This window comes from Apteryx mantelli, chromosome 13 (genome assembly GCF_036417845.1).
Source record: "Apteryx mantelli isolate bAptMan1 chromosome 13, bAptMan1.hap1, whole genome shotgun sequence".
NCBI classification, from domain to species: Eukaryota; Metazoa; Chordata; class Aves; order Apterygiformes; family Apterygidae; genus Apteryx; species Apteryx mantelli.
The window spans coordinates 23,719,832-23,742,176 of record NC_089990.1 but is presented as its reverse complement, the minus strand read 5'-3'; the positions used below and the strand labels follow the sequence as shown (position 1 = coordinate 23,742,176).

The 22,345-nt window shown below is 48.1% G+C and overlaps 1 protein-coding gene and 1 long non-coding RNA gene across 3 annotated transcripts in view; one reads left to right on the top strand and one right to left on the bottom strand.

Moving 5' to 3' along the window:
• Nucleotides 1-1,179, top strand: part of ARHGEF9 (Cdc42 guanine nucleotide exchange factor 9) — a 179,807-nt gene extending 178,628 nt beyond the window's left edge. For both annotated transcript variants that reach the window (XM_067304382.1, XM_067304383.1), the window contains one exon: nucleotides 46-1,179. In XM_067304382.1, the coding sequence (XP_067160483.1) occupies nucleotide 46 (1 nt within the window). In that variant the 3' untranslated portion in view covers nucleotides 47-1,179. The remainder of the gene's footprint in view (nucleotides 1-45) is intronic.
• LOC106489851 (uncharacterized) overlaps nucleotides 1-22,345 on the bottom strand; it is a 310,540-nt gene that overhangs the window by 812 nt on the left and 287,383 nt on the right. The gene's annotated exons all lie outside the window — the stretch shown is intronic.

The window sequence follows — 22,345 nt, the reverse complement described above, 5'->3', positions numbered from 1 at the left end:
CAAGCACATTAGTTAAGCCTGTTCATTTACTGTTTTGTGCCTCAGAGAGTGAGAATGAGACATCCATAATTTTTATGAGAAGATGCTTCCTAAATATTCAGCACTAGGAAAAAAGAAACACCACCGCCACACCATTATTTGCATCATAAATCAAGACGCGCTCGATCTGACAAGGCCACTTGTTGGACTCGCAGCTCCTTTCTTAACCGGCAAGCCAAGCCACACTAGCGTTGCTAGAGCCCTTGCCCCAGCCGGGTGGCCGGCGGCGCAGATGCAGGCGTTTGCTCCAGAGGAAAGCAGGGGCTTGGCTCTCGGTCAGGACGTTCAAGCAAGCTCTTCCCCTCCATAAATTGCCGAGGCGCTGCAAGAGGTGGCGCGGTGGCGCCAAGAAGAACCAGCAGCGGTGCCGCCCTTGCTGCCTGCCGCGGCTTTCCCGCTAGGGAGCAGGGCCGGGCGGCCGCGCGGGCTCCGGCGCTCCGGCCGCGGCTCGGCCGCCGTCAGGTTGGGTCCTTTTGACCGGGCAGCCGATAGAGACTTTCATTTCGATGCCAGACAGGAGGGACCCGCATAACCATGCCACATGCAGAAAACGAGACAGTTGTAACAAACCTACCTGTTTGCGGTATTTCTCTGGCTGGAACTATATATATATATGTTTATATATATATATATAAAAAAATAATAGTCATTAAAAAACAGAACCCAACCCTCTTCCCTAGGTAAATGACTCGCATCACCCCTTGACCTAGACACTAGAACAGAGGATCTAAATTCAAGACTTTCGCCTCCCCGCCCTCTCCAAAAAAGCGCAAACGAGAACCAACCTAGGTGCATCTAACAGTTGTAAATAGAGAATAATACATAGAAAAATATATTTGAAATTTTGTTTCAGTTTCCGGACGGTCACCGGCCGTCCATTGCAATGTTATTGATAGTACACTGTGGTGCTTTGGGTTTCTGGTTTTGTTCTCTTTATGCTCTGTCATCTTTTCATTGCAGCTACATTTCAGGGAACATGTATATTTAGTAGCTATTGTAAGTTCTGCATGGCATCACCAAGCTTATTTTTCCTTGAGAAGCAAAGAAGAGTCTGTAGGAGTTTAAAGGCACTATGACGACAGGGACTTGTAGCAGAGAATTAAAAAAAAAAAAAAAAGGTTTTTAAAATTCTAGTTTGAAGCCAAATACTGATATTTTAGTGCTTTTGGGGTTTTAACAGTAAGAGCAAAAAAAAAAAAGAAAAAAAAAGAAAAAAAAAAAGGATTTTGGTAACCCAGCTGATCCGCACTTGCCAGTTTTATTATTTTGTTTATATTGGACTGTTTGACCCTGTCAAACAAGTGTCAAAGTTGTGTGTATAAAACGAACAAACGAAAAAAAAAAAGTGTTGAAAAAAAGTGTTGTAAAGACACTGAGCCTTATGAAACTATTTATGGAATTAAATAAAAAGAAGTGAAAAGGCATCTTGAAGGCATTTTTACATCATTTCCCTCAGGGCGGTCTCCCTCTTTCCCCGAAGGATGAGCCAGCGCCGCTGGGGTGGGGGCTCGCAACGCAGCCGGGTTTTTAGGTAAAGCCGGCGAGCAGCCGAGCGGGCTGCGGGGACGGTCCGGCGGGAGCCGGCGCCGGCGGGTGCCCGCCTCGACTTTCCCTCCCCGAGCAGGGAGAAATGGGCGCACGAGGAGGGGAAAAAATACCCGGTGCTTCGCCCCGCCGCTCGCCGGCGTCTTTCAGGTAAGACAAGGCAGCGATAGCTCGCAAGAGAGCGCGGAAAATGTGTTAGGATCGAGAAAACCGGGCTTATTTAGCCGTGGCGTCCAGACCTGGCAGCGGCTGGGGCAATGCCCGGTGTCCTGCGCAAGAGCCCGCGCGTGTTAGGCAAAGTCAGCCAGGGGAATGAGAAAAATAAATGCAAAAGCTAAGCAGCGTTGCTCCGCGCGCCCGCGCCGGCGATGCCGGGCTGCAAGCGTGGAGGCTTCTGCGGCTCCGGCTTTGCGGCGGGCTCGAAAATCAGGGGCACGCTGAGCTCGGACGCCCCGGCGTGCCGCTTGCTTCCCGCTTCGGCCGTGCCACCAGCCCCGCTTCTGCGCCCCGCTTCCGTGCCTGCTTGCTGGGAAGCCCGTGCGGATGCCGGCGGGGATAGGACTGCGCTTATCCCGCCTAACTGAGCCTCCAGGCTGGGCACGGCATCACTCCCAAAGGATCCTGCGGGGGAGAACAGGCTCCCTCCGCAGAGTCTCTCCTACCTGCACCACCCACTTTGCTCCATGCGTTTTCATGGGGCAAGAAGCTGTTTGCCAGAATTTTACCTCCACCTCCGAGCTTGCAAGCGTGCCCTTCGGGAAGGGCTCGGGAAGGGATCGCTAGCTGTACACGTTGCCCAAGATGGGTAATGATGTCCCCCAAAAAGCCCTGCCAGAGAGGGAAAGGGGAAGAAGCCCAGTTGCCCATCACGGGTCCCGGGAGCAGGAGCACTAGCAACACTCATGAGTTCACGTGAATAGCTCAGGAATTCACGATCATTAGGGAAAGCACCTTAAAATGAATGTCTACATTCACGCTGTGCATTTGCTATAATATAATAATAAAATACGTGGGAATGCAGGGTGCAGCCTTCACCCGGCCCAACCCGAATCAGGTCCTGCCTCCATTCGGGGCATTGCAATAGAATCGCTCGAGCTTTTAGGCTAATATGGTTGTGACATGATGCAAATGTTGCATGAACGACTGTACGTCTAAGCCCTCTCTGTATTATCTGTGCGTATATCCAGGGTATTACAGACCAGCTCCTCCTTTCTAAGGAATTATGCTTTGAATCTGACTGATGCTTCTGGGATTACAGATCCCAGTCTAGCCCAAACACTCGAATTCCTTGTTATTCTGCACCCGAGAAGCAGAACCAGGTTTTGCACTAAACCCAGCACCAGTTCAGCGTCCTCCAAAGCATGCGACGCGCCATCTGTGCGGTGCTCTTCAAGAAGGAACTCGAATTGCACATCGGTGTGGGGGCAGCGAGACTAAGCGGCGTTTTCGAGAGCGCTTCCGAGCGCTGCTCGCTCAGGGATTCGCAGTGCTCCCGTGCTAAGGGAGGAGAGTAGCCCCGCTATCGTCTCCCTGAGACTGCAAGTACGAATTGTGAAACAGTGTTTCGCCGCCTGCATCTTTTTTACCTTTGCTGCGGAAAAGAGGTAGGGGTGATTTCTTAAACGCGCTTAACGCTCACGTCCTTTCTCTTTTTTTAGCTCCCTCAAGGCAAAAAGCGTCCTTGCGAAAATTTGCAGCCTCTCATTTCAGAGCCAAACTAGTCCATTACCTCTTGCGGGTCTGAGGGCGCCGCCGCGGTCAGCCGGGGCCGAGCGGTCGGAGGCGGCTGGCGGCAGGTCCCACCGCCCCGCAGCCCCTTGGCCGAAGCGCCCTCCCTCCAGCAGCTCTGGGGTCGCCGCGCCACCCAAACCGAGCCTGGCCCCACGCGCGTCGCTTGATGGACGTGGACGTTGCGTCTTCTTTCAGTGCTAGTTACAACAGCAGCAGCCACGCCACCACCACCACCGCCGCCACCGCCGCCACCACCAAATCTCCTAAGACAGGAACATTGTGGGTTTTCTTTTTTTTTTTTAATTTTTCATTAAGGGCAATATATATTAAAAAATTAAACCCTGGCAGAGACGATCGCCTCATAAAGAAAACATTAGTGCTTGAGCAAGCGCTCTGTTCTTGGACCTCTAGTCGAGTATATGTCACCGCTGGCTCCCTCCCTGCGTCCTCTGCTCACCAGCCGGAGAAGAGAGCTGCTAATTGGATTTAGAGCGGTGATGATGGATGTATACACACAGCTCTTAATACTCATTCTCCTCCTTGCCCCGCTGCTGTAATAGCAGAGAGCCTTAACAGCTTCATCTCAGCTAGCGACGGGCTAGCTTTAAACCCATCGTACGGATGCGGGGGAGAAAAAAGGCATGCATTTTTGGTAGGAGTTAGGCAGCTGCTGAGATTTTTCAGAATAAACCATCTGCCTAAATGGCCTATCTATAACCTTTGCGAAGGCACGCGCCAAGAGACGAAGCGGCATCTTGTTGGCTGGTCCACCTGCGTTCCCCAGGAAGTCAACGGAAGAAAAGCCATGTTACGAATTAGCCTCGGCGCCGATAATAAAGAGCTTTTATTCTTATCATCTGGGGAAATAAAAGGATATATCGCTATATTTGCCTCTCTTTTTAGCTCACTTCTATGTGTGTGCGTGTGTGTGCCTGCACGTGTGTGGGTGTGCATACAAGTCATCTACACCAGCAGAGCTGGGGCTCCTCGTACCTGCCCAACAGCCATCCACAGTCACCTGTAACTGGGTGGGATTGTCCCGAGAACTGTACAATCAGGGCAAAAATCACAGTCATGACTTTCTGAACTGGTGTAGACTGAAACAACCCCAGTGACCTACCGCAGGCTTATTCCCGGTGTAACTGAAGGCGGTATTTGATCCACGGGCTTTAGCTAGCGACTGCACCAGTGCAGACTGGAAATGCTTGGGAACAGGTCAGCTCTGCCACTTAAGATACCTCTCCCTACTACAGACAGCAATTTTTAATACAGGTTTTATATGAGGCTGGGTTGATGCTAGATCACGTTCACCACAAAACACTGCAAAAAGTGTGAAGAGAGCTGCAGGTCTGAGCAAATAAGCCCTTTGCAGAATTGGAAGTGGCCGCTGTGGTTATCTCAGACGGTTCTTGGTCACGGGGCTATTTCCCAAGCCCCGTGCGCGAGCTCTCCTGCAGAAACCCAGGGGCTGAGCAGAGCTTTGCTGAGCCGTACTGCTCCGGTCATTTTAATGTCACTTTGATGCCCACTGACCTGGACACTCGATAGCTTTCCCACCATCTGTCATTCCTGAGTAGCAAAACGGCGGTTCTTGAGCTGAAAGTATTTCAGCAGACCTTCAAGTGAAATTGCTTTCCAAGAACTCGTGCTGTCCGACGAGCCCTTTGTTTTCTGTTTGGAAGCTGGATAAATGTTGAGAGCTGCAGCTTGCTGTATATTAACACCCGGCAACCTGCCCGCTGCTTTTCTTGTGACGGAAAGACCAGTCCTATGGCACGCGCGGCGCCTTCTTCTCGCCAGCTGTCTGCCACAAAAGCACGCCGCCTTGCAAAGCCTCTCGGGCCCGGCCCCGGGAACGAAACAGAGCCACTCAGGCAAAATTGTGCTGTTAGTGCAATTGCAAAAATCCCTCCTCGCTCGCTGCCTTACTGACCCAAAACGCTTCAGTTTTATTCTGCAAACACCTCTGTTTTCTATACTGATTTTTTTTTTTTTCCCTCTACGTTTTCACATGCGCAGAGGCATGTCAGTTTGGCAGGGGTGTCGGGCACCTGGCTGTCCATCTCTCTTCCCTTCAAGGGCAGCCGTAACCATGTCACCACCTGCCTTAACACAGCCCTTGTCCTACAGGTTATTTTTTGAGGGAAGATGTGACCAAGGCACTGATTTCCTCCAGATTTTGCTCCCCTGCAGATACCTGGTGGCAAGGCTGGCGTGCCGGTCCAGCCCTTCTGCTGCAGTGATTTTTTTTTTCTCGATAGAAAGGCAATCCAGAGTCTCAGGAGTGGGAAAAGAAAACAGCAGTAAGTACAGTAAATGCTCCTAGCCCACGGTGAGAGCTAGGCCGTGGTCCTCAGACCTGCTCCCAGGGCCATTGGTGCCCGCTACTGAGCGCACGGGCTGCCTGCGCTGTCACCATGCTCAGCGCTGACTTGGCGTGCCCCGTGCCCACCAGGCTGGGTGGCCAAATGCAGGATGGGTCCCGCTGCTGGTCCCCGTGTTGCTAGCACGGTTACACCGTCCTTTTTTTTGTCTGCTGCATGGCTGTACCCTTAAACAAGCTTTATTTTGTTCCTTGATTATAGATAAGCGGTTTCAGGCTGTAGCGTATTTCAGCGCTACCCAGGGGCTCCAATTAATGGCATTTCTGGACAGCGAGGAAGGGAGCTATTTGTCATGGGCTAGCACATTTTGGTTTAATGCCGGAGCCAGCGGTAACAGCATTACCCGGCGAGAGAAACACTGGGCTGGGTTTTCCCATCCATTCCTTGCGCCCTGGGCACGCTGACGCCCCCCGATTTACCAAAACGTGGGAAGCATGACCGCATCATTTGTAGCAGCAAGGGACAGCGTTCGCGGTCTCTTCTTGGTGGGGGGGGGGGGGGGGGGGGGGGCACTTTCACCATGGAAAGTGTTCCTTACACTCCCAAAATAGACTCATTTTTAGTCTGGGGCCAGGAGTTTGGAGCTAATGGAGATGTTTTCCAGGCAAGGAACATCAGGTCCCCGAAAAGTGGCAGGTGACAGCCCTGGAGGAAAGCAATAGGAGACTTCCAGGGCTGTTTTGCCCTGACTGTACAGTTCCTTCGGCTTAGCTTTTTATGAGAAAGTATTTTAGTAATACTCAGTTACATAGCGGGTTAAAGGCTGTATCTGTCCCACACCAAAGACAATCCAAAAGCTTTTGCTGGAAGAGAAATGCTGATACAAACTGCTATAGAAATGCTAGGTTGAATTCCACGGCTCAGGTTTGTAATTCCTGTGCTATTCCCAGTTTGGAGAAATTCGGAGAGGGAGGCAGACCAAGGGCATTGGCTTCGTTTGCAGTCGTTATTTGTACCTGCGTGACCTCTCCGTAACGTCAGGAGCTGGGTGCTTTGCTCTGCTAACACGTGCGGCAACTGCCGGGTGTGCAAAGAGTGCGGCGACCAACCGAACCATTGCGACGGGCTCGCTCTGGGCCAACGGAAACAGATGGCTTCAATAAATAACGCTGCCTCTGCGGTGTTCCCAGCCAAACATCGCGGCGGAGACCCTTCGAGTGAAACCGAGCTTAAAGCAAGCAGCCAGCAAAGCCCGTCGCGGCACTGCCGCTGCCCGGTCGAGCGGCGCGCGCGGCGTGGACAGCAGCCGCTTCGCAGGCTAAGCGGGCTCTAAAAAGACTTCTTACAAACTAAGGTGGTGCTAATGGTTTAGCAATGCTTGTCTAAGTGAAATACATTGATTTTGGTAATTGCTCCCCGTGACCTAGGTCTTGTATCATCAACTCGAAGCTGCTTGGGAAGAAGTGTTGGTGTTATTCGTCTCCCGAGAAGAGCATTTAGCTCAAAAGCTGGCAGATGGTTAGATTGAAAGATTAAGGTAGTAGAGGGTGGTGGACGTACTTTCAATCACACAAGTAGAAGAAACTTCAGTCCCATTTGAAAGGGAAGGAAAGGTCGGGGACTTACTTACAAAACGAACAAAGCCACTGCTGATCAGAGGGAGGCCGGTGCCGAGATCACAGCGTCTGCTCCAGCGATTGCAAACAGCCCGGGACCCGGCACAGCTGAAGCAAAAGCCTCTCTTCTTGTCTCATGTGCATGCACCGCTTCCCGCCTCGCTGCGTGCCTGCTAACGGCCACCCTGAATTGCTGCTCTTGACCATTTGCGGCACCACATTCCCTCTCTGGAAAGGGACGGGCAATAATTTTTTCTATCCCGATGCTCCTGTAAAGAAAAAACATGCAGCCGCCCCCCCAAAAACAACCCACCCTGGAGAAGCAGCCTTTGGCTGGAGGGGTCCCAGGCAGCCCTGTGCCCTCCAGGTGCTCCCGGCAAGCTCTTCCCTGGCCCTGGCTCGGCACCATCCCGCTGCCAAACCCGCCACGTATCCGTCCTAACCAAACCTGGGAATGAGGCACGTCATCATGTCTGCAGAAGCTCTTATCAGTCCAGCCAACATGGTCAGGCATCTACTGTGAGGAAATGAGTGATGTTCATGGGAACGCAGGTGCGGTAACACCAGAGCAGGGCATGAGCTCTCATTAGAGCCCTCTGTTCTGCTCCCATCCCCTTTGGGCAGCTTGCTGCTTAAAAATTGATATATTTGTTTGTTTGTTTCCTCTTTGCCTTTGCTTCTCTCTTTTCTGGTTGATTCATCGCCTTCTCGCTTCCCAGATACAAACGGGCTTGTTGAGAAAAACCAGACTTCAGTCATCTCCATGGGTTCCCCCGCTCCGACCAGGTCTGCGCGCTATAAATCCTTGAGCGGAGAGGTGATGCACAAACTCCTTTGCTTTCTGCTTGTGGGTTGTTTTTTTCTTTTCCATGTGCTGTTATTTAAGGGCAAAAAATTGTTCTTGCTCATTATCCGCCAGCCTGATGACATTACAAAAATAAAGCCCAGCGTGTGCATTCGTTTGTGAAAAGTGCCTTGCCATAATGTTGGTGATTGGCCATTAGTTCTGCAACGTCGCAATGTCTAAAGCGAAGCCACGAGCAAGTCATTTAGACAGAGGAATTTCTTCCAGGGCCATTATTTCTTGTTATTCTTGTAATGATGCCTAGAAGCCCAGTCACAGGCTGGGAACTTGTCGCGCCTGGGCACCATGCACAAACACACACACACACACACACACACGCACGCACGCCATTATTTTAGTAACAAGACAGATCTTCACACCAACATGCAAGAGGTCTCCTGCTAGAGCCTGGTGTGGATGATAACCCATCACAGCCAGGGGAGCCCACCCCAGTGGCCAGGACACTCTCCTACCCCAAGAAAGGCCTTTCGTATTGATTGCGCTCGATTATTCGGCACTTGTTGAAGTATCGAGAGAGGGCTCAGTCTCACCTTGCTCCACTGCCCAGGTGCTAACGTACATGCTCTCGAGGTTGAACCAGAAGCTGGAGCTAAGAACAACCCTGACTTTAGCAGTTTGGGTCCCATGGGTTGGTTCAGCTGCAATTTAGAGGGCATTAAAGGAGTTGATTTTTAAATTTGGGATGCTTTTAAATGAGCCAGAGGGAGCTTGGATCCTAGCTAGAAAGGACACCCCTCTGACACATCTTGAGAGCAATGGCTGAGGCAGGAACACTGCAGCCCTGTTCAGTCTTGCATTTCTCAGCTTTTGTTGGCTTTAATAATTTGTCTTTGCAATATTTCAACACTTCCTTTGTGCTTTACATTTTTCATTTTTTAAAGGGAGCCCAGAAACTGCTGGCAGCAGACAGTAAAGGTGCAGAGACCATCATATTTCCCCGGCTGAGCAGCTCCAAACCATGCCTCACAGCCTCCTCATTTCACCTTCCCAGTGGAATCAGTGACATAAGGGGCCCTCCAGATTACAAGACTGTTGGCTTCCACTTGCAAAGTCCTTTCCAGCCCACTCCCTGCTAGCCATCATCTTCTATCCTGCATCACCTTCCTCCGCTTCCAACTGGACCGTGATGCCTCCTGCATTTGGTTTTCCGGCGTGTGTCTGTGCATGTTCCTCCAGATCCAAGGCAGGTTTCCATAAACACCTGCAACGCTCCCTCCTTCAGACTGGCTCTTGCTCTGGTAAGACAGCTGTTAGGACTACTGCGTTTCCCCTGACCATTTTCTTTTAATATTCCCCTATCTGTCTGTCTCTCGTTGTAGCTTAGCTTCCGTTAAGCAATCCCACGCAGGCATGTATGTATTAATAGCACTGTAAATGAGCAGATAGCCTAGCCAGGAAGTCAGACGTGCTATTGCTGATCATGGGACAAGCCACCATTTCCAGGATGGATGGAAATGGCTGTCCCAAGATACTGATGCGCACGGTGCTTGGCCAAAGATGTTTGTCAGCTCCTGATGTAAGGCGTGAAGACTGAGCTCTGGTGCCATGTGTGCACAGCGCTGGCACAACTGGAGGACTGTTAGCAGCTATGGTAATAAAAATTACAGCAATGGAAAAGAGACTGTATGTCAGAAAGTGGATAGGGAACTAGAACTCCCTTGGGATAACTATTTTAGTAGAAGGAATGAGACTGAGCAAACCTTGTATGAGCTGCTAACCACCAGCCAGACCCAAATCTCAGGCCCTGGCCCATCTTTCCTTATTCCCCGGGCTGCAGCAACGCTCTCAGTGTCCTTCTGCCCCAGATTTCTGCCACGCAAGGCACCCAGACAATCCCTGGTGGGGTATAGTCTCCATCAGCAATAGTGCTCAGGCAAGTCCAGGGTCTGAGAGACGTGCCGCGCATTAAACGGTATGCCTTAATAGTAGCAACTGGGAAGGCACTCGCACTGCCCTCTCTTTTGCAAAGGTGCTGGAGCTTTATTCTCACCAGGCAAAGCCCCACTGAAGAAGGACTGAATAACATGTGGCAGTGGCAGCCCAGCCAAGGCCTCGTTCAAAGCTTACTGAAGCCTATGGGGAGTTTTCCTCTGAATGAACCAGGCAAACACCAGGCTCTAATCTCCGCACTACTTTCTAAAGTATAACCTCCGCTTTCAATTTTTTTGAATCTTCTGGCATGAATCACCTCGGTATTTAGCCTCCTCTCAGATTTCGCTGCAGATTTCCCTCTTCTCTTTCACCTGGCTCTCTTCAGTCTTGATGGCCAAATTCCCCCCAGTTGCAAACCTCTGCCCTTTGAACCACGCTGGGGATCTGCAGGGACAGACCCACTCTTACATCCAGGCAATGCAGCCTTCACCGATGGTTTAAAGTGCCATTTTGCTGATGGGGGGGGTAGACGAAGAGCAGGGAGCTAGTGCGTTGGGCCTGGGCAGTCTGCGGAGGGCAAAGTTGGGTTGGAGTTTCACTGCGCCCTCCCTGTTTTATCAAGGCTGCATTTCTGCTGTTCTCCCATCGTCCCCACTTCACTAGAGTCAGCCGGGGTCTTACTGTTGACTTTGTGGGGCCAGGGTTTCCGTCTGTCTCGTCTACGTCTTGGGAAATAAAACTCCACGCCAAGCACCGCATGTATTTCAGCACGACTTTACTACTTACTGAAAAACAACTCCTACGTGAAATGCTCCAGAAAGAATATGGTTGCTTAGGCAGCAGCATAGCTGCCTTGGAAGACTGGAATGTACTTTACTGAGCTAAAAATAAGTTTATTGAAGGCAAACAAAGTCTACATCCAATCAAGACGCGAGAAGGATTGTGGAAAGTGGACTGCCCAGGAGATGAACCACAACAAAATAGGAAAGGTGCTGGAGCTTTGCTCTTGCCAGGCAAAGCCCCACTGAAGAACTGAATAAAATTTGGTGCTAGTAGCTCAGGAAGGGCCTCATTCAAAGCTTACTGAAGTGTATGGGGAGTTTCCCCCCGAATTATAAACATCAGGCTCTTTTTCCTGGTGTGTACACTGTAACCGCAAAAGGGGTCAGCTTCTACTACCGAGAAATAAAAGGTGTTTAGGACCTGGTGTATCACAGCTAATAATCTCAGGAAACCCTTGACTACAGCAGAGTTCACCTTACTAACACAAAATTAAAATAAAGAGCTACCTCATGTGAGCCTTACTCAGGACTTACTCATCCTCATACAAATAATGCTGGTGCCCGGGGCTGCTCCACTGGCCGGCACTCCAGCAAGCTGTCCTACCCTCACGCTGTGAGGCACGTCTAAAATTAGTCACATTGCCTGGGTGAGACTTGCACAATCAAGCCATAAACCAGCAGATCCAAGGGATGGCACATCATAGTGTCCAAAAGTCTTTAGCGCCCGCTCGGAAATCAAGCTGCTTTGGAGCCTAGCAGTTGGCAGAAAAAACAAGTGAAACCCCAAAATAGGGTGTGGTTGGGTGCTCTCAGTACAGAAAGTGCTAGCTAAATGATTTAATTAATCTGTGTTAATGAAAAGCAAATTTTTAGTGGTCTCTCCTCTGGATCCTCACTTTGCCAAATGTTAAAACAATGCATTTTCAAATGCCTGAACTCTTCCTAAACCCAGAAGAGTGAGAAGCTTCCCAGGGGACAATAATCACAAGGGTCAGTACTATATAATTCTTCCATCGTCGCTGATGCTCGGTGTTGTCTGACATCATTCAAGGACATATGTATGGGGAAAAGCGAGCAGAAGAAATAAGCTTGGTCCATGGGTCTTGGCTGCCACCTCCATTGCAGTCAATTTACAAAGACCCTTAAAGCCCTGAATGCAGTCACATTTTGGTATGACACTGCTTTTTAAAATCAAGCCTTTGCATGGAGATGGCACAGAAATGGCCAGCTAGAGCAGGTAGATAATAGTCCACTGAAAAGTACCTTAAAAAAAAAACAAAAAAACCCCAAGGAAGATACCCTGTTCAAGTTAAACAAAAAAATTACAATGTTAAGGTCAGTTTGGGACACAATTTTTTTCTTAACAGAAAAAAATTAAACCTCTTCCTGTCCTTAGGCTTCATTTCAATGAGGGAAACACCCACTGGCTGTCCATGCTATCCTACTCATCTAGCCTTGTTTTCCATCAGAAGTAAGAGAGGACACATCTCTTCCCGCCCAGCAACTTTTTTCTTCATTAAAGCCCATCTACTCTTAAAATAAAAGGAGATGGGGGGGAGGAGGTTTTCTTTCAAACCAAGCTGTTTGCACCACTTTTTTTCCTTTTTCTTTAGGAGCTTCACTTCTCATCCTCTGGATATGGGTTAGACTTTCAGAGAGAAAAGTGGGAAAGAAGGGTTACGCTGTCCTGATAGCAATAGCATCTTTGGCTTAAGATGTCCAGGCAAGGACGCCAAGAAAGCAGTGCCAAACCATTACAACAGGTTAACCTTTGAAGCCATTCCCTTTGCCTGCTGCACTCCTCATTTGATTTCTCAACTATACATCTGTTTTCCAAAAAAACCCTGGAAAATATTCTCAAGAGAGACATTCATGCCAGAAGAGACCAGCATTGTAGCCAGAGCTTCTTGAAAACAATAGCAAAAAAAAGAAAAACAACCCCAGAAGTGTTTTTGAAAGGAGACACACTTTGTATTGCAACAACCCCATTTGTTTTCTCCGTCCCAATTCTCTCAAGAGTGTTCATCTACAACAATACACTGGTGGCATTTTTGACAAAAACAAATGCAGTAAGTTGGGCTGTTCTCTGTTATTCTGTTCTGATTGCTGCTTAGGTGTTTGTCATTAATGGGGGAAATAGATTGTATTTTTCTTCTGCACAGAGAACTGAAAATGCAGAAAGTTTGTATTTTTGATGCATATCAAATTCAGCAGAATGGGAAAGAATTTGATTCTTGCTTTCAGGCAACTGATGCTATAACATTATTTTCACTTATTTGTGCAAGTGCCTGCCTTTTCTTCCATACTTATGCTTTGTACTTGCCGTTCATAAAGAGCAAGGAAGAGAGAATGCTTTAAGCCATGGCAAACAAATACATTAATGAATTAAAGAGTGTCACCATTTCACATTTCTTCTGCTTGATAATGCCAAGCAGTTGAATCGGAGAGCAAAGACTTTCACGGTTTGTTACCGCTGTGAGCTTTGCTAATCTATTTTTCTTATTTTGTTAGCCCAGGAAAGGACCAATGAAGAGAAAAAAATAAAAACACAAAGTAGGGTTTGCTCACCAGGTGTCTGAGACCCTCGGCAGAACCAGAACAAGAGGGGTGCCAAGTGGGAACCAATATACCAAAGCCCTTCTGAGCCCTGTTATTGCCCAAAAAGCAGGAGCAGCGCTGCTGCTGAAGGTGGCGGCCGGGGAGCAAGGGGAAAGGGAAGAGGATTAATTTGGGACAAGAGGCTATGGCACAAAATATCTGCCCAGCTCTCGCCTGATACATCACTGTCATAATGATAACGCTGCAAAATGTCTGGTGAATCATGTTTTCCTTCACTTTCCATTTGACTCTACAGTCTCTCTCCATGTATCACACTGCCATGGGTGAGCGGTAGTGCTGGGTCACCAGACTTAGAGGGAAGGCTGCTGCTTCACGGTTCTTACAGAGGGTTTTTTTGATCTTGTGATACTTCTGATTTTCATTAAATAAAAAATTACTCAATCGGGAAAGAGTTGTTTCCACCAAGACTCCCCGATGAAGCTCCTCCAGTGGGGCAGCCACAAATGTTGCATTTCAGCAGGAAGTAAGATGCAGAGCATCCAAGAGAATTTCACCACAAAATACATTATTACTCTCATTGCAGTGAACACAAACATCATAGAGACAGAAGTAGCATTCTCTCTATGGTATTTAATAAAATATTTCCAAGAGTCAATGGCCAAGCTGCTGCAGAGACCTCCCCAATAAACTCACAAAGCTCTCATACCAATAACACGATACCTTTGCCCATCCTAGGCAATCATCAGACTCAATGATGAGACTATAGACAGGCATAAAAGCATACGAAATCTCCATTCACACATTGCCCTTAGGTGGAATGAGATGAGGCCACAGGTCTGAGGCCAACTGAGCACCAAGCTGAGAGGGAGCCAGGAGATGACAGGGGAGAGGTGGGAGACGTAGCGAGAGACAGGTCGTTATGTGAAGGGAACAGGGATGAGAGGGAGCTGAGTGTGGCAGTGAAATTAAGCAGAAGTGGAAGTTGAAGATGATAGACAGAAATCTTCAGTGGCATTTAATTGCTTCATCTCTGTTGAAGACTCTTTTACTTCCTATTACAGTTCTTTAACATGGTTTGGAAGATGAAGGGGGGGAAGAGAAGAGACTTCTAGTAGCTACTTCCTAAAAGATGACTCAAAAGAACTTTCTGTGAAATTTTGGTTGAAAAATCTGCATGACATAGCAGGTTTCACTAGAAATAACAAGAAAAAACAAATACCCTTACGTTATTGCAGCAAACAAATAAGTGACCAAGGCATACCTTCCTAAAGCAAAGCCCCTCAAAATGAGGCAGCCTCTTGCCGGTCCCCCAACTCTTACAAGCTTTGTACTGTTTTATGTTCCATTTAGGAACTCCAGGTTGCAAAATCAAATGTCCAAGGTTTATATACTGAGAATATAAGCCACAATAAAAAGAACTTTGAGTTTGTGTGCCAAAAAGAAAAAAATATATAGAAAATCACAAATTTCAACATATCCCAGTACTTTCTGATACTAAAGAACAGCAGTAGCCAAAAATGAGCATTTTTTTCCTGTCTGTGTTGCAGCCATTTCAACCTGCAGCTGTACCAAAAGCTGAAGCATTAGAAAGAAACTGCTCATCCAGTAAGTGCTGGAGGTAAGATGCTGGCTGAAAGGATGCGTTGCCCTTTGCAGCTCAGTAAGAGGACAGGAGCAAAAGAGAGGATGGTAGAGAACAGAAAAATGTTCATGGCTCAAAAACATGAATGATAAAGACTGAGGGGCAGCAATTCGCTCGCTGGTGACGTCCAAGCTCCTTGCTGTTCGCTCGCTCTCTCACCTGCTCTGACTGCAGCTGCTAGGAGAAGCACCCTGCAGCCCAAGGCAACGGCTGAAAAATCAACCGGCTTTTGTATGCCCCTATATTTGCATGTACATGAGGCACAAACAGACCCAAGGTGTCAGTGGCTTCTGCTCGGTGCCACTGGCCATTTGTCACTGCGTACATGTTTGCCAGGCTGGGATATTATGGGGATGTGAGCTGTTCACATAGAGGAGATGCAAAAGAGAGAATATAGATAAAAATAACCATATATGATAAAGATATAGGATAGAGAGGATGCAAAAGATTTGAAGGTAGTCGTACACAAGGGTGGACCTGGTTGACCACACAGGTCACGGCGAGACCATGCCACATGCTTTGCACCCACACCTGAGTGTTCACCCACTCCCGGAGCCTGCTCTGCCACCCTCATGCTGCATCTGAAGCCACGCGTGGAGCACAGCGACTCCCAGCTCCTTTACATTTTCATACCGAGGCAGATAATCTCACATGGGGGCTGGTTAGTAGGTGTTGTGTTTTTCCTTGTTTTCTTGAGTAACGCTTCTGGGCGCTGGGAAGGGGGAGGAGAGCTCCCACCCCAGCTATTTTAATTGCAACGGCAGATGGAGGAGACAGGTTGTACTTTCTCAGGAAACGCACTTCGGCAGTAAGAGGAAGGGTGTGATCCTGACTTATGAAGCAGCGAACTCTTTCTGAACTGGATAAAAAAAGGCTAAGGATCAAGGCGCCATCCTTTATTTTAGCAGGGAAGTCAAATTAACCTTTCTCACCGTTGGCCAGGTCCAGCTTTCCAGGCGAGCTAACACCTTCGTCACGTCTTCTTGCTTTCCTTATGCAGCTCGCAGGGGCTTGACGCCCAGAGATTTAGTACTGGCCCAGTTTGCTACGTGTAGTAGCAAACAAAAAGAAAATGCCATGCAATAATACGAAGGATTAGAGACGAATGGGAGGGAGTCGGCACTGCAGCAACCAGGGAGCAACAGCTAGGCATCGGGAAGGGGCGCCCGGGCTCCCAGAGGGATCAGTTTTGAAGCAGTCAGCAAGAAAAGCCATTTTAATTTATGCAGAGGAAGAATTGTAGCAACCTGAGGAGAATTTCCAGTTAGCCGGGAGGAGGAAAACTAGAGGCAATTCCTCTGTTTCCCCAAGAGCCCAGCCAGGGGTTCCTGCTTTCGACGGGGCTGCGATGCTGACCCGCAACAGCTGAGCCCCCACAGCGCCCGATCCTACAGCGGGGACGCTTCGTAGGCGCAGAAGCAAATGGGGGCTCTGAAAAATTTAGAGCAGCCAGGCAATATCTAAAGGGCAAATGACAGTCACACGAATTCACTGGAAAGATCTACTGTGCCCCCGGCTCCTCCCCAGGGTGCCAAAAGATGATGCGGTGTATTGGCTAGAGAGATATATATATATCTATATATATCTATGTGTGTATGTATATAAACATAGGCCTAACTGGGAGAGAAAGGACCTTAGGTGAGACCTAATGCTCCTTTGGCAGGAAGGAACCTTTGCGTGTGAAGAGATTCCTCTTGCTACCCTCCATTACACTCTCAGGAAAGTAGCTTACCATGATGATCATACGCTCCACAATTAGCATTTTAGCTTACTAAAGGAGGAAAAAAACATGCAAAAAATGTGAGAAATAGTTAATTAAATTTAAATTTAATTCATTAAAAATGAGCTCTGAAGCAAAATTGTGTCAATTACCCCTATCTTCTCAGTAGGCAAAATGCAGAGATAATTGGTGCTGCAGCCAAAGAGGCACAAGCCCTCATCGAAACCTGTGATTAAAGGCCAAATCCTGCCCTTTGCTGCACAGAAGTCGCAGCAGGAGGGAGACAGGAGAAGGACTGCTTTTGCACACGCACAGGCACAGTGGGAAGAGGGCAGCAGCTTTGCTTACTGCTTCTCCTCGGGAGGAACCGGCCCCAGAAGCACTCGGTATCCTGCAGTCAGGCTGTCAGCGTGGAGCAAACGGGAATATTTGCTTTGGCTGCCCAGGCTGGCCCACGTCTGCCAGGATGCCCCCAGAAAGGAAATCACGTCATTCACGCTCAAATTAATTTTGTTCCGCTTCAAAAGAGTGAAAATCCAAGCAGCGGAAGGGTCTGCTGGAAGATCCACATAAAGGACCCCATAGGGTCCCTAGTGTGTTAGATGAAGCTGCCTGAAGATGATAAAAAGCTACACTGGGTTCACTGGGCTTTGTGGCAAGCCTGACTCTCTGGAGTTTAGAGCACCCCAGTGCAATACTATGGTCAGCTTCTGCAAAGGCTTCAGAGGGAGCAGCAGGTCACAAGGGCAGCTGGGAGGGGGTTTCTTCTTTTTCTTTTCTTTTTGTTCCGCCTCACGTCTGTTTTATATCCCAGAGATATGGAAGTGTCCTATTTTCTGCTGTGTCAGCGGTTAGCCGTGTTTCCACACAGGTGATCGGGAGACCCGTGTGGGTCACAGACCTACGTGTGCGCACGCAAAGATCCCTGCAATTCCCATCTGAAAGATGCTTTCCGAGAAAATGAAGCGTGGGAAAGACACCACAGCTTCTTTTCAAAATCAAGCTAAAGAGTAACCACCCAGAGAAGAAATTTCAGGCCCAGTCCCAAGTCCTCAAAGCAAGAAGAACACCTCAGTCTTGCCTTTGGACAGCACTGGTTCCTCTTTGCAGCCCAAGAAATAGCAATCCAACTTTGCAGATCTCTGGGCTTTCAGCAGAGAGACCCCCAAATCGTGCTGATGTGCATTTGGCTTTTTACAGGTGAAATCTGCCAGTAGTAAAGGCTGGACCTGCCTCTACTGTCTGGATTTCACAAGCTCCTTTTTCAGCTTTCTCCCGGTTCCATGTATGATGCAACATCTATTGTAAAGGCTCTTATTAATAAAACAGTGCTGCTTCAGGGCTGCACAGTGGTATACCCAGCGTAGCTTTTGTTATCTTGCAGTCCCTTGGGGCTCATTAAGGTCTGGATTAGCTGACTGTCCATGGCCCTAATTAGTACTTCAGCTCTCTGGGAAGCAGCCAGGGCTTTTTTAAGCATTGCTCCTCACCCATAGCATCAGCTCCCGCCTGCGATTTGGAGCGTGCAGTCTGCAACGGATTTGACACTAACTGAGAAAAGGCCTTTATCCCCTTACTTCTTTGGACTGCTTTTAATTATTATTGATTGTAATGGCTAACCCTGAAAAGTGCCCACTGAGGATGTTCTGCAGGACACTATGGAAATGCAGCCTGGTTTTGGTTAATGAGACTGTTCTCCTGAGGAGCACAGGGAGGGTTCTACATACAATCGCCTCCTGTTGTGCTTTAGGATGAACAGGGTGCAATATGAGAAAGATTCTCACTCAAGGGTATAGACATAAATAAGTCTCTATCCTAGCAAACCTGGAGGAAGAAATGTTTGGTCTGAGTCACTTGTGGGCTTGGTGGAAAAAGCAAGGGCCAGTCACTCTTGCAACTCCACTGCCACTGCTGGAGTTAGGTTGATCTGCATCCACTGAGCCAAGGGGCCTGAGAGGTTTTGGTTGGTTCCTTCAAAGATGAGGTTTCTTTTTAATGAAAAAAAAAAAATCATCTGTGTTGAATGTGGAAAATATTGAGCCTCTCTACAAGACAATCACAAGTACAACTCCAAATATATTGGAATTTGTCTCCAAGAAAACCCCAGTTAATTTGGGAGCATTAATCCATCCAATGAAAAGATTTGATTTCTTTTGGTACAAAATAAGTACCTTCTTAAAAAGTGATAATTCAGTCAAAAACCTAATTCATTACTTAAAACTATTTAAACATATTGTTGACTGGATTGAGTCCTTAGCTATTTGTCAGAGGTCCTTATGAGAAATATGTCACCATGGATCTAAGCCTCTCACTGAAAGTGTAAGACCAAGAGCCTCCCATACCGAACCGCCAGCTCTTGGAGAGATTCCATGTATGACTCCTACCAAACCTCTTAACATCTCTGTGCCTTGTTAGAAAAACAAGTGCAATACCCCAACGCTGATGCACTTTGGGATCCCCAGGTAGCTCGTCCTGTACAAGGTTCACCAAGCATCACCATTGCTCCAAGACGGGTTTCCAGGCAAACGTGAGAAATACCTGCTCAGTGACCTCTGCGGCAGCTGGGGGACAGATGAGTACTGCAGATAAAATGAAAATGTGTATCTGTGTTCTCTGTGCAGCTGGACAACCTGGAGACATGCTGGTTTCCTCAAAAGCACAAGTCACTAACACAGAGTGCTAAAGAGCTGCTCAGGAGGTGTCCTAGGAGGTCTGTGTCACTCATCAGATCAGAAGAGGCGACTGAAATGTCAGGGTAATAGCTGGGCTGCTGTGCTGAGCACAGCTCCAAAGCTCTGGTGCTGCTGTGGAAAACCATTCTGTGCTGCTTGCACAAAGGTAATAGGCTCATGGTGTAAGACCCTTTTAGCAATAGCAGCATCCACGCACACTCCCTGCCCCTGCTGAAGGGAGGAGAAATCTGCTCATTGAAAATAGCTGCCGAGACAAGAGAAGAATTTCTCCCAGAAACACAAAGTGCAACTCAAGAGTGGAGCTGGTGGATCTCCTGCACTGCCATGAGGACAGATGTGGGGCTGAGCAGCGGCTGAGAAACGGGAGCCATAACATCAGGAGGTACCGCTAACTCACAGCTCGCCCATTTGGGGAACCGGTACCGCGAGCCCTCCCGGCCACGTGCTGCAGGTGTCCCAAAGCTGCAGACGTGGCGCTCATGCTGATAGCTGCTCCCCTTTGAAGCCGGTGGAAAGGCAGCCGAGAACAGGCCCAGGCTGTGTTGCAGTTATTAATTTGGACACAAAAAGCTTTCCATTCTCGCTCACATCGCTGCTGCGGGCAGTGCCCTCGTAGTGCGCTTGGCAGTCACCCAGAGGCACAAATCAGTGTCATTTATGAACTGTCAGTCAAAGTGAAATGATGGGCTCATGCCTCCCGTGGAGTCGCCTTTAGAGCTATGTTCTGTCCCCTGTCCCTAGCGACCGTCAATAAAACAACAAGCTCCTGTACTTAAAAGCCTTCCAAACTCATTCCTAAGAAAAAAAGGTTCCTGTTTCCCTAGAGTGCCATAATCGTATAGTGATCCAGTTTCATAACTGCACAGAAAAAGAGCTGAGAGTTCAAGCCTCTCACCGCTACAGAGAAGTCTGCCTCACTTGCACTGCTGGACTACTAAGAGAGCAGAAAAATACTGATTATGCCCTCTGTACATTTGAGAAAAAGCCCTGCTGCAAATACTATCTCAGGAGAAATAAGGCTAGTCCACACCTGCATTTTTTTCCTTCCTGACATAGCTTTCATCACATTAGAAAGAGGACAAGCTGGACTTTTTGGAGGTCTGGTGCAGACTGTTTAGCAGTCTGAGCTGGCCTGCAGATCCTGCTGGTCATGAAGCTCACTAGCAAGCTACAGCAGCTTTTCTTCTATACCAGAAATGAGTATAACTAAAACCTGCATCTGAAGTCCCACTTTTCACAGTAGCAGATATGGTCTGGGACCAAGACTTGTCTTCTCTTCAGTCAAGTATCAGGGTGAGAAGAAGCTGTGTAAGACAGAGAAGCAAGTTTCTTCCTGTCACTCCGCAGACTCCTGCCAGCAGGAGCATTAACATGATCCCTGCAAATCTGTCTTAGAAAAAAAAATACGCAGCTAGGGAGCCGTGGCTTCTCCCAGCAGATTCCTTCAGCAATGCCTCTTCAGGCCTCTGCCCCATTTTTTTTGGCAATCGGTGAGGTATCTCTTGCTCTTTTACTCATTTGTAGTGAGCAGCTGGAGATGGCGGCATTATTAAGGAACAAATTATTTATGTCTCCTTCAACTAAATCCCACCTTTGGTTCATGAGTTACCGTGTCTTACAGTAACCCCTAGGCAGGTACTGCTTTTACTGCATGGCTTGCAGTACTTAGCACAATCGGGCCCCACCTGCAGCTGCGAGCGTTACTGCATCAACAGAGATCAGGGCAAATTTTGGACACTGTTTATGAGTGCATACGTGGTCATAGGACCACATTATGTATACAGCTCTGATCATCAGAAGTCTGGCCCTTCTGGAATCAGGCCAGCTTATAGCTTTAGGCTTCCCACTGGAAATTAAGTTAAAAATAGTTGGCCTTTGTTTTGCTGAAAGCTTGGGCAGTGGTGACCTTTTGTGTCCGTTGAGCATCTCCTGCAACGTGCCCCTTAACATTTAGAAGACGCTTGTCTCGACTACCACAACCTGCTCTTGCTCTGCTCTCTGAACTTTGACTGTTTTAGCTTACAGTACTTTTCTTCAGGCCTGGGTCTGCTGCAAAGCACCAAGTACCTTCACACAGAGTTTGGTGAGATCAAGCCATGGGGCACTTTCCAGGTTCCCATGCACTACAGAGTGCTCATGTCCCCTCATAGCTCCTTCAGGGATAAGCTAAGGCCCACACTGCTCAGTATGTCTCAATAAATGCGCTTCTTTCCATGCTTTGTACTTCACAGAGTTGGTGGCGAATGGCTAAACCCAGGATAGGTACCTAAATAAAGAGCTATAGACCACCCCTTGCTGTAAGGTTCACACACTTCCACACTGCAGCAGCAACCACAGACTTCCCCCAGGAGGAATTTTCGGTTCCTTTATTTACTCTAACTTCACATTCAGGGCGCTTTCTTTATATTAAAGTTTGTCCTAAGACCAATGTAAAACTTTTAGTGTGTGGCAACAAATCAAGTTTCCCTAACAATGTACATATATTTTTGATACCAGCACTAGAACTGAGAAAAATATCTCACGGAGGCAGGTTTGAAAACCTTATGGTCCTCAGACTTTGCAAGGAGCAGTCAAGGGGAGTCCCTGGGAGACCACTGGTATGAACTGGAAGAAGTTGAACCAAAACATAACAGTCTATTTTTATTGACGTCAGCAAATGAAAGACAAAATACAGAGGCACAGCAAAGAAAGTGCAGGTTTGTGCCAGCCAAAACAGTAGCAGCTCTGCTTTAACATCATCAGTTTTTAAACCTCGCTGCTTTTTAAGCTATGTCATGCTATATAATACCATTGCTCCCAGGGACTCTTGCTCACTGTTCAAGCAGTCAGCACTATATTTGAAACAGTCCTGGTGGAATATAAGTGTTGCCTTAGCTCCTTCCTTAAGGAGTGTCTCCTCAAAGTATCCAAGTCAGAGCAGCATTTAAGAAAATGGAAAATTAATGTGAGTCAGCTTC